This window comes from Microtus pennsylvanicus, chromosome 4 (genome assembly GCF_037038515.1).
Source record: "Microtus pennsylvanicus isolate mMicPen1 chromosome 4, mMicPen1.hap1, whole genome shotgun sequence".
NCBI classification, from domain to species: domain Eukaryota; kingdom Metazoa; phylum Chordata; class Mammalia; order Rodentia; family Cricetidae; genus Microtus; species Microtus pennsylvanicus.
In genome coordinates this window covers 65,897,242-65,914,570 of record NC_134582.1, presented here as the reverse complement: position 1 = coordinate 65,914,570, position 17,329 = coordinate 65,897,242, and the positions used below count along the sequence as shown (strand labels likewise).

Here is a 17,329-nt window from a genome sequence, read left to right as displayed (position 1 = left end):
ATATACCCACATGCAATGCATAAATGCATACAAGACACAGCAGCAGAGTGCTGGCCCTGGATTCACAACACAACGGCAGAGGGAAAAAGAGCAGATCAACAGATGTGACACAGCGACACACACACACGGCTGTCTTCGAATGTTCGACAGCAACATTATTTATTCTTCTGCTTTACTTACTGTACGGATAAAAGCTCTATTAAATTTAGTCATAAAGGGCCTTTATGATGCTCTCTTAGAACACTTATTAAACTTAAAAACTAAAATCAATTTGCTAAAGCTTTTGGAAAAAAGAAAAGCCATTAATTATCACCCATGGGTTTTTCAGTTAAATGTAACATCACCCCAAAATTGTAGGCTAGAAACTGAAGGTATTACATAAGACTATCAATTTTTATTCATAGACCAATCTTCCATTCTATACACACAAGTCATTTACAACTACCTTTAATAAAGTTAAAATTTCATACATATAATTAAATAATTAAATAAAACACTATTGTACTTTTTGTTGTACTATCTGAAACTCAGTACCCCAAAGTAAATTAAATGAAAAGCAAATAAATAGTGGCCAGCAGCTTTGGTGATGGAACTGCCTTTGTCTTTCTGCTCCTGTTTATAACCACAACCAAGCTGGACTCTGGTGGCATCCATACCTTGGTCTGACATGGGGTTCCTATCTGGGGTGAGTAGAGGTGTATGCTGTGCCTCCCTGAGAAAAGTGTCATCCAACAATGCACTGTATGCATGCCTCGAACCCAAGGTCAGACGAGTGTCCACTTCCCTGGAACCAGACTTAAAGCCATTTGAACTGCACAGTAAGTTTGAGGCCAGCCTAGACTACTGTCTGTATTAATAACACAATGAGGATAATAATGCAATGGAATTCTAAGTCCAAAAAGCTTGAAAAATACTTCAACACAGAAAAATCAAAGTCAAAAATTGATTCTTTAGAAAAATTTTAAAAATCGGTAACTTAAGGGTGTCAAGAATGACAGAAAAGTCACGAGAATATACAATTATACAAAAATTAAAGATCTCCATATAACCTGCTGTTATTAGAAAGATTATTTCATCAACTTTATAGAAATAAATTTAAAATGCTACTAAAATATCAAAAGGCACATCTTACCAAAATAGACAATGTACAAAATATAAAACAATAAACTCCCTACCTTCTTGAAAGAAATATAAACACTTTCATGCAAAGGAAACTAGATTCAGATACTTTTCTATAGAAGCTTGCCAACCATTTAAAAAGTCAAATTTAAAACACTATTTCAGATTAAGAAAAAGCAAGAAAATTTCATTTTATAAAGCCTGCAACAATCAATAAACAGACAGAAGCACTATAAGAAAGAAAAATCACAAGCGCACACACACACACCCACACACCTGTAATCCCAGCACCTTGGAAGTAAAAGCAGGATTCCTAGTGCCAAGGCTACCCTGGGCTAAAAAGCAAGTTCCAGGTCAACCTCAGCTACAATGAGCTGTCCTATCTCAAGAAGAGAAGCGAAGAAGAAAGGCCATGACCAGGTGAGTATACACAAGAAAGTCAACAGGACTCACTGGTGAGTTTTCCAGTGTTAGTTACCACACTGAGAGATTAAAGAAGGAAAGCACAAGCTCACCTCACTACGTGCAATACAGTCAAGATACACACTCTTAATTAGCACACCAGAAATCAAAGCAGACTTGCTTATTTTGATAAAAGTTATCTATAAAGTACTAGAGCAAATCTTAATGGTCAAACAGTTAAACTCTCCCTTTAAGATCAGAAGCCAGACAAGGCTATCCTACATTATCACTAAGAACAGAAGGTGTCATAATTGGCAGGGAACAAACAGAATTCCTGTTCACAAATGACAAACTGTGACTACAGAAAGCAAATGCCAGCAATTAAAGACAATGCCCAAGAGGTTAAGACTGAAAATCCACTGCATTTCCATGCAGATGGCAGATGAGATTAGAACAAAGCTTAAAAACAAAGACAGGCAGATAGAGGTGCTCAGGCAGCAGAACAAGCCTGGGACCTCCATGCCATCCCTGGGACTCACGGAGAGGTAGAAAGAGCAGGGCTGTCCTGAGTGCTGTGGCACATGGGCACACACCCCAGAATGGCGTGCATAGTACTATGCCAATGAGAGCAGAAAAATCCTTCAGGGGAGAAAGCCAGAAACTAAACTCAGACACTAAAGGAATGAAAAAGGAATGCATAAAACGCTCTTGATTTGAAAGACTCTTTTGTAAGGTGTCAATTCTTCCCAAAATGACTTAAGTCCAGGTAATAATGAAAACCCCATCAGGATTAGACAGGATAGCAATCTGACATGCTGGTATTTGAGTAATATGGACATCTGAAGGCTAATTGTAGCCAGGGAACTCTTGAGGAGGAAAGAAGGAAGAAGTGGTGTATTATCAGGTGTGACAAGATCATGGAATTAATTTAGAAAGACCAATGCAACAGAGGTCAAACACAGATCCACACATATACCAACACTTGATAAATGATACAGGTGGTCAAATAAACCAGAATAAAAAAAAATCATTTCCAAAGATGATAAGACAGAGAACTAGTTGTTCAGAAGTGAGCAGAACAAGCCAATGCTTCCCACTGTCCTGAGAAATCAACTCAAGGGTAATGAAGTTTAAGGCAATAACCATACAAACAATTTCACGTTCAAAACTAAACATGTTAAATATCCCCAGGAGGATGCAGCTTACTTAAGGTCAAGGATTTTACTATCAGGGTACTCTTATGTTCTTATTCAGTGCACTATAAAGCAATCAACTACAAACTTGTAGATGAAGAGAGGGGATACCGACAAAATCAAAATCCAGTAAAAGTAAGCCGGGCAGTGGTGGCACACACCTTTAATCCCAGCACTTGGGAGGCAGAAGCAGGCGGATCTCTGTGAGTTCAAGACCAGCCTGTTATTGAGCTAGTTCCAGGACAGGCTCCAAAACCACAGAGAAACCCTGTCTCGAAAAAGCAAAAAAAAAAAAAAATACAGTAAAAGTAGTTTCTGAGGTGAGCATGGTGGTGCATGCCTTTAGGAAGCAGAGGCAGATGGGTCTCTGGGAGCTTACGCCAGCCTTGTCTATATAGCAAAGTTTGAGCCAGTCAGGGCTACACAGTGAGATCTTGTCTCAATAAATTAAAATAATTTATGGAAGTAGAACCACCACTCAGATCTCAAATTCTTAAAAACATTTTTTTCTGGTTGTGTCTACTAAAAATGCTCAATAACCATGAAAATCTAAAATAATGAATGTTCCACGCATTCAAATTGGTCTTTGAGCACTAATCCCCAAGTGAATGAGGAGGAAATGAAAGAAAACTCCTGGAAAACAACCGAGTCTATTTCTTGGGCATCTTGGATCCTGAAAGTACTGCATCCCCCTGACATGATCCAACAGAAGATCCATAGTACCCAGACGTAACGTCAAACCCAGCTTGTGGCTCTCCCCTATTATCAGTCTGTGCCACCAGTTTGAGACGCAGGGCCATGTTATAAAACTGGGAGACAGAATTCAGAGTATGGTAAAATCTGCACAACACGTGGCTCAGTTTCCCCAACAAGTAAATGGAGATATAAATGGATAAACTGTCAGATACACCCACCAATGACAACGCCAGGATTTTGTCTGAACATGAGCAATCAATCAAAGGTTTGTTGAGTAAAGTGACATTCTAAGATGCTGAGAAAATAGTTTGTTTTGCTGTGAAGGATGGCAGTCCTGAGAGTTGAAGATTCATATGCAAATGTTTAATACTGAAATGATACGGAATACCCCAGACACATTAGCAACTTACTTAGTAATTAAAAGTAAACTAAACAGCACTCAGAGGCAGAGGCAGGCAGATCTCTGTGAGTTCCGAGGCCAGCCTGGTCTACAAGAGCTAGTTCCAGGACAGGCTCTAAAACTACAGAGAAACCCTGTCTCAAAAACCAAAGAAAACTAAATAGATAGGGTAGACAGGTGAATGGACACAGCTTCCCTGGGGAAGGGAGTGCTTTAGGTGAATTAATTCAAACATCCAAATCAGGTGAGTGAAGACAGGAAGGCCCTTAGAGAGTACAGAACAGGCGTGTGTGCTCAGGGTAAACCAGAACTTAGGACACAAAACTCAGCATCACCAAAACCAACTGTGTTAATCACACAGCTACAGACATGGACTTCACACACTTTCAAGGGACTTACTGCTGGCAGGAGAGACTGCATATTTTGATTAGAGTCTGCTATTGTAGCAAGGTATACCAGGTTCGTATGCAACATCTGCTGATACCTATTAAAACAAAACAAATATCAATATTAAAAAATCTTCCTTTCTACTTAAAAACAGCAGCATTATAATTATTTTTAGAGCTTAATGAAAAATGTGTTACCTGAACATCAATAGAACTTCAACTTTTCCTCTGCAAAATAATTCCAAATGATACATGCTACATTTAAGGTAATGGGAACACAGAGTGATTTCATCATATGCTAGAGACGGGTTAGTTAGTATTATGTGTACATACCTCATTTATATGTAAACCAGTGCTATGAGCTAGCAGCTCTTACTCTCTCCTTACCGGTAGCCTGAGGAATTATGGCTTAGAGACTGCTGAGTTACAGACAATTTCATAACTGATCAAGAGAATAACTGACGCCCAGCGTCAGACACACAGTATGTTAGGTTTTACAAGACCTGAAATAAAGAAGTTCAGTGAACTATGCTTACCACGCCATCCCACCCTCATGCTTCCTTCTGCTTTTGTTGTAGCTCGTTGTTTACAGACAGGGTCTCATTTGGTAGGCCTGACTGACCTGAAACTCACGATGTAGCCTAGACGGGCTGCAACTCAGAGATCCACCTGCCTCTGCTTCCCAAGTGCAGACATAAACAAAATGATAGGACACTAAAATCATTAACAATTCACTTTAAAACAATAAAGTGAATTCTTAATACTTGGGCTATATGGTAAATATAAGTAGAAAAAAACAGCTTTTGGTAACACTGTATAATAATTAAAGTTACCTTATAATTTTTAAAGTTAACTCATATAAAACCAAAAACTGGCAGTGATCTAAATCACTGTCTGATCTCAGTACATGAGCAGAACAAGCCCCACACATACAAATTTAAAACCTACACCAAAATGTACCAGTTTCAAGAGCTCCTTTCCAGAGGGCAGGCATGGGACACAGGCCTATGGCCCCTGTACTTGACAAAGCTGGTACAGAAACACAGGCTAGCCTGGGAATGCAGCAAGACAGAACCCAAACACCAAAAATCTGTTATTATAGAAACTAGCTATAAATTTTAAATGAATGTCAAAAGAATTTTATTCAAATAAATGAAGTATTTCATTTCACATCCAGATTGAAATACTTCTCACCGATTTCACGTTTCTAACGCGGGAAAAGCTTCCACACTAAGAAGCCTACACTTTTACTTCCACTCCTCACATACACCTAATCTGAAAGAAGATATTTGTAAGGGTCCTTGGATAAGCACAGACCAATAAATGATTACTATGCTTAATTATGTTTTCGGAATTCTTCAAACAAGACTGACAGCAAACAGCAGTTGGGACTGTTTTATAATTTTATAGAAGTCTTGCATGGAACTTAATACCACCTTACCCTATTCAAAACCAATCAAACAGTCTTTTTTGGTTTTGACTTTTTTTTTTTTTTTTTGAGACAGGGTTTCTCTGTGTAACCCTGACTGTCCTGGAACTCCCTCTGTAGTCTGTAGGTTGGCCTCAAATTTAGAGAACGGCCTCAATTCTGGCCTCTGCCCTCTAAGTTCTGGGATTAAAGGAGTGTCCTGCCATGGCCAGCCCTCAAAAAATGTTTAATTATGAGGGCCCTGGGCTCGACCAGTTGTTCCTCTCCTTCCACCATGTGGGTTCTGGGTATCGGACACACTTTTTCTTCTGAGTTTTAGAATGTGGGTATGACCCTCAAGTGTGAGCTTTCTAGGACTACCAACTATACCATGGCAAATAAAAATGCCAACCTGAAGCCTTTGCCCACACATTACCATAACAAAGCTTGGGTGTTACGCTGATTGCCTAGCCAGCCTCAGAAAGTCACTTTAAGTGTCCCAACAGGAGCTCCAGCAGGCCTTTAAAGTCCCTGCAGCTCTAAATGTCTACACACAAACATGACTCATTTAAATTTTCAAGATATTTACCTACTGCTCAATATCAGATCTTTTAATTTTTTTTTTTCTTTTTCAAGACAGGGTTTCTCTGTGGTTTTGGAGCCTGTCCTGGAACTAGCTCTTGTAGACCAGGCTGGTCTCAAACTCACAGAGATCCGCCTGCCTCTGCCTCCCAAGTGCTGGGATTAAAGGTGTGCGCCACCACCGCCAGGCAACTTTTAATTAATTTGAAGTGATTTTAAATTTACAGAAAAGTTTCAGAATGGGGGAGAGGGAACGTTTTACAGCTCTCTTCCAGATTTCCAACTAGCATCTTAAAGCATGCGCTATCACTCTGCCTCACGTCGACGCACATATACTTTTGTCAAAGCCATTTAACAGTCCGTTGCAAACATGAACCTTCAATATCAACCCCCAAACAAGACACCCCTCCATGCCACCACGAGGATACTAACATCAGTCAGTACAAGAAACCCCATTCCGATGCACAGAACTGCCTGCAAGTCCTTTTCCTAACATAGGAAGGTGGGCACAAGCAAGTTTTTGTTGTTGTTTTGTTTTATGAGACAAGGTCTCGATTTTATAGTCCCGGCTGGCCCCAGACTGAGTGCACAGATCAGACTGGCCTTACAACAGTCTCACTTTGGGACAGATCTCTGTCTAGATTAGTAATTCTGCTTGCTTTAATCTCCAACTTGCTGAGACGACAGGCAGATTCCAATCAACAAGATAAAGGGGACACTGGAGCAAAAGCACAGTAAGAAAAATAATATTTATCAAAGCATTTATTCTAAGACAAAGCAAGTCTCAAAAAATTATTAAAAAAACTTGCTCATTTCTCTTTTTTCTGCATTCTCTTCTGAGTTTGTATGTTAAGTCGTCCAAAATAGTATTTAAAAATCAACAAAAACACAGAATCTGAACTCAGCATATAAAACAAAAATAAAAACATTTTCCTGAGAATTTTAGTCTGCAAATACCACAGCACTTGTCCCTGCGGTTTTCGTGAACTTGTGTCAAGGACAGAGCGGGTGCACCCGGCACCCACAACACTCCGCTCTGAAGCACCACATCATTGCAGGGCACCCTTAATGTTTACACAGTGACAAAACTGGCCGACAGTGCCGTTTATGGGGTCCCTGTCTTTCAATGTAACTGTACCTTGTGAACACAAGCTAACGGGAGAGTATCAAACATAGTCAACGTCTCACGTTTGACGATGGCAACTGCTGACAGGCAGCCGAAGTTACGAGAGCCATCAAAATCTTACATTTGATGACTGTATGGTCCTAACAAGTCTGACAGATACTTATAGATGCGAATGGTCACGATTAAAAGAGAGCTCAGCTTCCAAAGACCCCACCAAAAGCCACAACACATTACCTTGCATAAGACAAAATTACCAGTTCTAAGTTTGATTAATTAAAAACTAATCTGAAAAGCTTAGACTTAATGTAAAAATAAGTTTAATGCAGCACATTTGTGGGACGATGCTATAGTTTACAGAATAAAAATTACCTTGGTAAGCAGTAATTTAAACTAAAATTTCATTAAATGGTGACAAATACTCATTTCTGAAATAAACTGCACCCATCCTAAAATACCAAAAAGAGGCTGCTGATTAAAGCAAAATCTGGACTGATCCAGAAATATTCAAACATAAAAGGAAGCAATGTCTCAAACATGCGTTAGCAAACATGAAGAACCTTGCCTGTGCCCGCAGTGTGTTTACTGATGCTGCTGGCCGGAGCCATATCCAGCAGAGAACCACCACCCGGAGTCTGTCTGACAAGGATGAGCTCCTTGTTATGTTTTAAATGTATTTGTTTTCTCACTTATTTATAAGGCATATGCTGTCCATGGCTAGAACACAGTAAGGGTTTGCTTGGTTTACTTTCTTTGAGACAGGGTTAAATGATCCAGGCTGGCCCTGAACTCATGGCAATCCTCCTGCCTCAGCCTTCTGTGTGACGGGATTAAGCCATCCAGTCTTCTTCTGTGTGTGTGATGGGGGTCTTTATTGTTTCCAAGTTCATGTTTTCTTTCACAGTAGGGTTGGGGGGAGATCCATGGCATTAATCAGGCCTGTCTGCAAGAGCAGGGCTGGGGGTTATTTACTTCCCAGAGCTGGAGAGATGGCTTAGTGGTTGAGAGCACTAATTGCTCTTCCAGAGGACCAGGGTTCAATTCTCAGCATCCACATGGCAGCTCATAAGTGTCTGTAAATCCAGTTCCTGGGCAATCTGACACCTTCACCCCAAGGCACAAAATAAAGTTAAATAAATCATAAAAAAAAAATTTTAAAAGGGGGGGGGCAACTTCCCACTGTTACCCCACTGAGGAACAGAACTCAGCTCTTCCCAGCCTAGGTTCCCCAGTACCACTAACAGCCTATAGCCCTGGAGAGGGTGTGGCCTCAGGAGATCCTCTCTCACCACTATGGAAGTAAGCTACTTTTAATCTAAGAAGTTGTAGTCAAAGGATACATTTAAACAAAGTTGGACTACCAATTCCCAGATAGTTGGGTTTACTAACGCTTCTCTACATTTTCTTTACTTCCACCACGAGGACAGGAGTTGTAGGTGTTGCGAGAAGGAGTTGTTTCTCTTTAGTCACAAACTACACTGACAACCTGAGAAAGAATGAATACCAACGAACAGTCAAAAGGAAGAACCCATCAGAGAAGGCGGCAGCTCAGGTGTGCTGATCAAGCCTCCTGAGACTGAAATAGAAGGACCACATACACATACACAAGCACGCACGCACATAAAGACATGAAAGTAGAGGGACTTGCTGGGAAGAAGGGTTTGGTAGACAGATAAGAGAGCATAGCAGGGGAGAATATCTCAGAGTACATTATATACAGGTATGAAATTGCGAAAAAATACATGAACTTGAAAAACAAAACTCCAAACCCTAGAATTCAGGGAAACCCTAAGTGACATAGCAAATCCCCCTTGATCAAAGGTAGGAGTTATAAAATCATTAGAAAAGGCAAAATTGAAGTTTCTACCTTAAATCAATCTAAGCCTCGGTTGCATCAAATAGAGACAAGAAATTTCTATAATAGCCTATCCCCATGTGCAGAAAGAAGGGGATTTATATATTTTGTCTCTTCAATAAATTCTGTCTGTATGTATTTGAAATTTTATTTTTAAAAAGCAGTGGATCTATCTATCTACACACACACATACATACAAAGCTTCTAATATAAACAAAACAGTATCGACCACAATTCACTCAGGTTGGAAAAGCTGGTTCTCGCTGGGAACATCTCGCTATCCGTATCATTGGTCATACATGAAAATGAAACCTGTCCTACTCCCTAAAATCCTTCTGTTTCCTTCAAGTGTCTCCTTGCCTGGCTTCAGGGTGATCTCAAAACTGAAGATCATCCACAACAAAACCACAGAAATAGGCCCACTGCTTTTTAAAAATAAAATTTCAAATATATACCGACAAAATTTATTGAAGAAACAAAATATATAAATGAAAATGGTCCTACAAAATACAAATGTGGGGGCTGGAGAGATGGCTCAGAGGTTAAGAGCATTGCCTGCTCTTCCAAAGGTCCTGAGTTCAATTCCCAGCAACCACATGGTGGCTCACAACCATCTATAATGAGATCTGGTGCCCTCTTCTGGCATGCAGGCAGGCATGGAAGGAATGTTGTATACATAATAAATAAATAAATATTTAAAAAAAAATACAAATGTGAAAGTCAATAGAAAACAATACAATCTGATAAAAACAATTTGGTTTCTACATTTCAGCCTATATATTTAAACAAACTAAACAACCACCAATCTGGTCTTAAGAGAAATGGACGCTTCCAGATTTGTACAAAAAGAAATACAAGGTAAGACTAAAACATTTCATAGTACAGGAAAATAAAATGCTTAAAGAATTATAGAGCGAGGCACGGTGGTGGTGGCACATGTCTTTAATCCCAGTATAAGGAGGCAGAAGCAGGCAGGTCTCTGTGAGTTTGAGGCCAACATGGTCTACAGAGTGAAACCCTGTCTCAATAAATGAAGAAAAGAAGGGAGGGAGTGAGGAAGGAACGGAGAGGGGAGGAGGGAGGAAGGGAATAAGAGAGAGATGTCAAGAAGCCAGACAGAAAAGCTCCCAGTAGTCAGATCTAGAACAAACCAAGAAAAAAAAAGCAAAGTATCAAGTAGCAATACAGTAGAAATGTACAAATCCATTTACATATAAAGACCCGAAATAACGAATGGAGGGAAGGGGGTGAAAGATGACTTCCTCACAGCAGAATTCCAAGTAAGTCTAGGAGGAGTGATGAATCTGGTCATCAACCACAACAGTAACAACCGTTGTAGGCAAAAATCGCAGTGGATACTAAAACTAGCATGTTGAGTATAATGAGCAAAGGCCTTTTGTTTCAATGTGTTTCAAGGCCTTGTGTTAATCAGATGAACTACAAAGAAAAAATATTAACTCTGGTGGAGAAAACAGCAGGTGCCAGCTTAGGGAAGCAGATCCAAGCTACCACATGCTGACCAAGCTGCTGCTGCTCTTCAACTAGGGAGGATGCAGTCAGAAGGACATCACCTCACAACTGTGACACCAGAGCCATAGGGCACAGTGTGGACTTCATTGTGCAGAGACAAACTGGGTCTTAGAGGAAGAGCAGTCCACAGAACAACTGCATTCTGCAACATCAGCACCATGAAACATGCAGTCTGAGGAGCAGCAGCAGATTCAAGTACACCACAAGTATACTCTCCCCACTAAACGCAAACATAACCCACACGGGGATCCAAAAAGAATCTGGAAACACTGCACTAGTCACTTCATACTCTATACTCGGGCGATCTAAGAATACGTGCCAACTTTAGGAAAAGCCTGCAATGATTCTCAAATGTCTATTAATAAAGAACAACTGGGCAAATCTGTTACCTTCTGAAGAATTTCAGTAAAGGACATATCGTAATTGCTATCATTGAGTCTTTTTCATTAAGCAGGAAGTGCTTTCAAAGGAGCATTTGTTTAAAAACTGGTATCTTTTACCAACCAGATGTACAGAATTGTGTAAAAGATGGCCAATATCCACTGCTGACAGTGGCGGGTGAACACAGGACAGGGGTGAAATAAAGCAAGGACATTTCTGGCAGGGTAGTTTGGCACGTCAGCATGCTCTGACCTAGTAATCCACTTAGGAACTGCAGTCTAGGACTGGACAAGTCAGTGGGGTAGCACTTGCCAAACAGAAACAAGAGTCTAAACTTGATCCTGCCTTAATAAGAAAGAGGAAAAAAGACTGCTTCTATAAACACTAGGATATCGTAATCTATCTTTGTATTGACATAAAAACAGAGAGAAGCAAATAAGATGAGAATTAAGAGGTAATTGCCAAATTTTGATAATAGTGAACAAGAGATTTTTATTTTAAAAATAATTTAAATAAAGGGAAAGAGAGACCTAGAGTTCAGAGGTCAAGTGAATCACTGGAGGGCAAGAGCCCAATAAAGATGGAAAAGCAAATCAATTGGTTGCTGGGACTATCTCCCAAGAGCAGGTCAATGAGACCTCTAGGAAAGGATGGGCCCTAAAACATGGCAGAGTGAAATCCTCTAAAACCTTGTTCTCCAGTGCAGCAGTCACTGGACATGGTGACAGGACACATTTGGTTCTAACCCCACACACTACACACAACTCGGGATGGAAAGGGAGTGCTAACACTCAATGCCATACGGAAGCCATATATCAAGGTGACAGCATTTTACATTTTATAAATAATGAACCAAGGAAAGCACAGGCAAGCCACCTCTTTGTCTGTGGCATCACTAGAAGATACGGCTTGTATCTACATGCATCTGAGCACTGCTACTCTGGACGTTTGACAATATCAGCAACTCTACATCACTTCTTTGGATCTGCTTTGTTGTTGTCCTGAGGTGTGGCTCAGGACTCAACAATTCGCCTGCCTCAGCCTTGAAGGTGCTGGGATTCTTGACCATGCCCAGCTTCCCATCTGAGTCTGTCAGGGTCTACCACTTACCTCAGTCAGACCACTTTAAAATAAAAGTTTGGTCCTTGAAAATGACAATTAGTCTCTAGGATCTCAGTATCCACAGAAGTAACTAAATACAGTACATACATGAAAATTTTACTTTTTCTTTTCTTTCTTGTTTTTTGAGACAGGGTTTCTCTGTGTAATTCTGGCTATCCTAAAACTTGCTGTTGACTAGGCTGATCTTGAACTCAGAGATCTACCTGCCTCTGCCTCCTGGGTGCTGGGATTAAAGGCCCGTGCCACCACTACCAGGCTAATATTTTAAGTTTCTATATGAGGCTCTGTACAAGTTTAAAGTCATTATTTTAAAATACAGAGTAAGAAATAGGAAAAAAAAATGGCATCTAACTCCCATTATAAAGTGTTTTTCTTTCGTAAAAGAATCAGAAGAAACAAAGTCATACAAATTTAGAGCAGTATCATGAACAGAGAACTGGAAACAACCCAAACGACAGAGTACCAAATGGAAGATCATTTGGCATTATGAGGAAGTCTAGTGCACGTGCCAGCATGGATCACTCTTGGAAACATTATGCTATGTGAGAAAAGTCAATCAGAGCTGGGTGCTACATTGCCATGGCTACATGGCAATACTTATATGAACAGAATTGGGTTAATTTAAATGTAACAGCTAACTAGTAAAAAGCCTGAGCCATCTGGCAAACATTCATAATTAATATTAAACCTGAGTGGTTATTTGGGAACTAGTGGGCAGGAAAAACCTACAATTACAGCTGGGTCTTTGGCACACCCCATAATGTGCACTTGAGAGGCAGAGACAGGGATCAGGAATTTCACCACAGCCTGGGCTTCACAAGACCCTATCTCAGAGAAGTCAGTCAAAACAGACTACACATTGTTAGAATCCATTTACACAAAAGGTCCCCTAAAATTCAAGTCCACACTAATAGATGGTGGAGCACACCTTTAATCCCAGCACTCCAAAAGTAGAGGCAGAGGGATCTCTAGTTCAAGGCCAGCCTGGTCTACAGAGTAAGTTCCAGGGCAGCCAAGGCTACACAGAGAAACCCTGTCTCAAAAAAAAAAGCAATAAAACAACCAGCAAAGATTCCCAATGATGGCCAATAAACACATTTCCCTCTGCGGAGATGAACATTTTTCTCAAGCCACAACCACAAATACAGTTTAATACTGGCGTTCTACAGAAAAGGAAGAACAGCAGCGCTCGGACACAAAAAGCTTCTCATAGGACTTACTGAGAGCACTCTGACGCCTTCCCCTTATTCTGATAGTCCATTATACATTGAATAAGATGGTTATTTTCATCCAGCATCTGAAACACAAACAAGAAAAAGTTTATTGTTAATCTAGTGCTCATCAAGAAAAATGAAAAACTAAGACGTCTGAAGAGGAAAGACAGTTTACTACAGAAGCACTTCAGTCAGAAATGTTCCTCAAAGCCATCCTTACAGATTACAAAATCATCCAGTGAACGAGAAAAACAACACCCTGGGAGAGTCACTGCTACTGTGTCTACCTGCTGCTACAATTTAAGTCCACAGAAATAAAAATTGTGAAACTGGCTGGGAAGTGGTGATGCACGCCTTTAATCCCAGCACTCAGCAGGCAAAGGCAGGAGGAGCTCTGTGAGTTTGAGCACAAGACCAGCCTGGACAGCCAAGCTACAGAGAAACCCTGTCTCAAAAAACCATAGACAGACAGACAGACAGACAACATATAAACAAACAAAAATAAAGTAAAAATCATGATTGAATTAACTTAGTTAAAATTTTTCATTACTGTTAAAATGTATAAATCACTTATAAAATATGCTATACATGATTCATATAGATAATTCTGCAACAACTGATTTTTATAATCTATTTTTCTAGAAATGTCATATCTACATGGAAACTGAACCTCCTGGGGTCTTCTGTTAATATAGATTATAACTTATAACACACAAAAAACTTTACTTTGTATATTTGAAATGATATCACCTATTCCAATATCTCTCCTTCTTGAGACCCAGAAAAGAAAAGCAATGTTTCTTTTATTTTATTTAGCATTAGTGAGTGTGAGCTCGCACTCTCTCACTGCACGCAAGCACACACAAACGTGCGCGCGCGCACACACACACACACACACACACACACACACACACACACACACCCCTCCAAGTGCCAAGGCGCACGTGAGACTAGAGGACGACTCCTTGAACCCCACTGAACCATCCTTCAAGTTCCACTGTTTTGTTTTTGCTTTTTAATACATTTAATTACCACCTATGCTATCTGTAACTATAGTTTCAACTAGCTGAAAGTTGGTTTTAGAGTATTCAAACAGTTTGTAGTACGAAGGGAAAAGATCTGTCCTTACCCAGACTGAAATAAACACAAGGACTTGAAGTAATAGGCTACCTTCTTTTCTAACTGTATAGATTTGTGATTCTCTAAAACAACACATAGCCTAACAATCGCTATACATTTACAGTATTTAATAGAATTTGAGATTACAATATAAAATGAGGTATCTCAAAAGCTTAAAAAACATAAGATACATAAATTATCATTTTATCATCTGATAACTATCTAAGCAAACTTGACTTTGAGGGTTAAATAGTTCATCTATACCAACGGCACTAAACAAAGTGGCAGGACGCTGTCCCTAGTACAACACCTAAGTCTGTAAGAGCTTCAGTATCTGGGTAATGCTGATCCTGAACCCACCTCTCATGATCCAGTAAATATCCAGGCAACAACACCAAAACCACCATCTCAATCACTTAATGTCACTTTTAATTAAAAACAAAGATCCCATTATCATTAACTGATAGTTCTGCACATTTATCATAATCATTGATTACTGAGGGCAAACACTTTTCTAAGGTGTGCTTCTTAAATATGATCCACTAGGTACCAAGAGTTTTTTGTTGTTTTTGTTTGTTTGGTTTGGTTTTTCGAGACAGGGTTTCTCTGTGTAGTCCTGGCTGTCCTGGAACTCACTGGGTAGACTAGGCTGGTCTCAAACTCGGAGATCTGTCTGCTTCTGCCTCCTGAGTGCCATCAATTCAATACTCAAACCAAGGAACGCATAACACGTTAAACAATCCCAATCACATGCCTGTCTTTTGTCTAATAGCAATGTCTGACACTGCAAACAAAACTTACACTGGAATACGCTTCTGAGGACTGGAGAGATGGCCCCAGAAGACAAGAGCCCTTAACGCTCTCGGTGAGGGCCTGGGTTTGGATCCCAGTACCCACAATGTAACTCACAATAGGCTGTATCTGGTGTTTCTTCTGACATCCCCAGGCATGGCATACACATGACACACACACATACACACACACAATAAAAAGTCTTAAGTCATTTTTCACTTCTTATCGAGATCACTCACTCATGATAAACAACTAATAAAACATATAAGAAAGAACTCTACTGAGAAAAAGGAAAAAGCCAGACTTTTTCTAAAGTTCAAAAGGAAAGCGCAAATTCCGCCAAAAACATGCTTCCTGCACGTGTGTAAGGGAAGCTGTTCACCAGACTACCACTAGAGAAAGAAACTGCGTTTCCAGGCACTGCCAGGAGGGTTTCTTCAAAGAAAATAAAGCAACAGTTGGGCAAATGATAAACTCCACACTACAAAGACCCTGACAGTAAACAGAAAGCGAGAGCCGTTAACCCACGGGTCTGCAAGGGTGCCCCAATTGGTACTACAAGTTGACTTTCTCTCAACCTTGCTCCAGGGTAGGGAACAAGATGGAGATACTCAGGGCAAACTGTTAAACTTGACAAGCGACTTTTCAAAGTCTACCACGCTGAGATCTAGAATAGTGCCTTGCTAGACACAGGCTCAGAGGATAATAAAGAACCTTTGTGTCCCCAGTTGGCAGTCCCCGAGCGGCGACTGGGGTGGCACTGTCCTCTGAGGGCGCAGCTCCCAGCCCTTCTGCGCTGACTTAATGCAAACCGCCCGCCCGTCGGCGCAGACAGCCGCAGTTGGCCGGCGAGAAGGCTCGCCCTCCCGAAACCCAGCGCCCGGCCTGCGCTCAGGCGCATCTATCGGGACCAGAGGGGATCGGATCCCGGTTGCTCCTCTGGGGAACCCCCGTGCCCACAGGCTCCTTCCTCGCCTGCCCCGAGCCTCTGCGGAAGGTTCCCAAGTTCTCCCGGGAGGGCCTCAACTCCGAGGAGTTTGCGGCGCAACACTCCAGGCTCCAGCTTCCGCGAGTGGGGTCCCGGCGGGGCGGGGCATCGGCGGACTCTCGCGGGCCGCCCCACTCCCGGCCCCCCGCCGCCCAGCCGAGTACACGCGCCCCGCGGGGAAATCGGGCGGCGGTTGCCGGCGCTTTTGTGCGGGCAGAGCAGGCGCCAAAGGGTTCTGCCGGCTTCCCGGCGCCCGCCCTCACCACCGCCGGGCCGCTCCCCACCCCCGTCCCCCGCCACCTCGTCTCAGCCCGCGCTCCGGCGCCTCCCCGAGCTCACCTTCTGGATGGCGGCGGGCGTGATCTCCCCCTTGCCCCGCTGCCTCGGGGCTGCGAACGCCACAGACATGTTGCCACCGAGACCGCGATCGGCGAGTCCGGAGCGCTCCGGGGGCCGCGGAGCTGGGGGCCCGACGCCCGCCTCCCGGGCAGGCCCACCTCAGCGCGCGCCGAGGGGGGGGACGAGGCTCCGGGGCCGCGCGCATTGCAGGCCGAGACCGGCTGGGCGCGGAGCCGCAGCTCCCAGCAAGGCGTCTAGGAAGCTCGTCGAGGCCTGGGCGGCTCGGGCCCCGCGCCCCGCCGCCCGCCCGCCTGTCCTTGCCCGCTGTCGGGCGTCACCCCCGCGCCCGCGCGCTGATGGTAGCGCCGCGCCGGCCGGCTCCGCCCGGACGCTCAGGAAATGGTCCCGCCGTCGCGGGAGGGAGCTGCCCGGCCGCGCTGTCACAGGAAACGCGGGGCCCGACCGCTAAACTGTCCCCAACTGCGCCCGCGACCCTCCGGGGAAGAGGCGGCTGCCCTGAGTCACCTGGGCCGCCGCCGAGAGGGAAAAAGACAGCCCGGATTCGGGAGCGACTGCCGGGTCGGCAGCGAGAACGCGGATTCGCTGGTTTAAATGGCTCCCTGCGCTCCACGTGCGCACCTTGGAGTCGCTCACGAGCTCGCAAAGTCTAACCCAACAGT

The 17,329-nt window shown here is 42.6% G+C and overlaps 1 protein-coding gene across 4 annotated transcripts in view; it reads right to left on the bottom strand.

Annotated features, from left to right (window-relative positions):
- Window positions 1-16,807, bottom strand: part of Ss18 (SS18 subunit of BAF chromatin remodeling complex) — a 55,810-nt gene extending 39,003 nt beyond the window's left edge. For all 4 annotated transcript variants that reach the window (XM_075969264.1, XM_075969265.1, XM_075969266.1 and 1 more), the window contains exons 1-3: window positions 16,650-16,807; window positions 13,418-13,494; window positions 4,210-4,294 (exon numbers count right to left, since the gene is read on the bottom strand). In XM_075969264.1, the coding sequence (XP_075825379.1) occupies window positions 4,210-4,294; window positions 13,418-13,494; window positions 16,650-16,718 (231 nt within the window). In that variant the 5' untranslated portion in view covers window positions 16,719-16,807. The remainder of the gene's footprint in view (window positions 1-4,209; window positions 4,295-13,417; window positions 13,495-16,649) is intronic.
- Window positions 16,808-17,329: the final 522 nt, after the last annotated feature.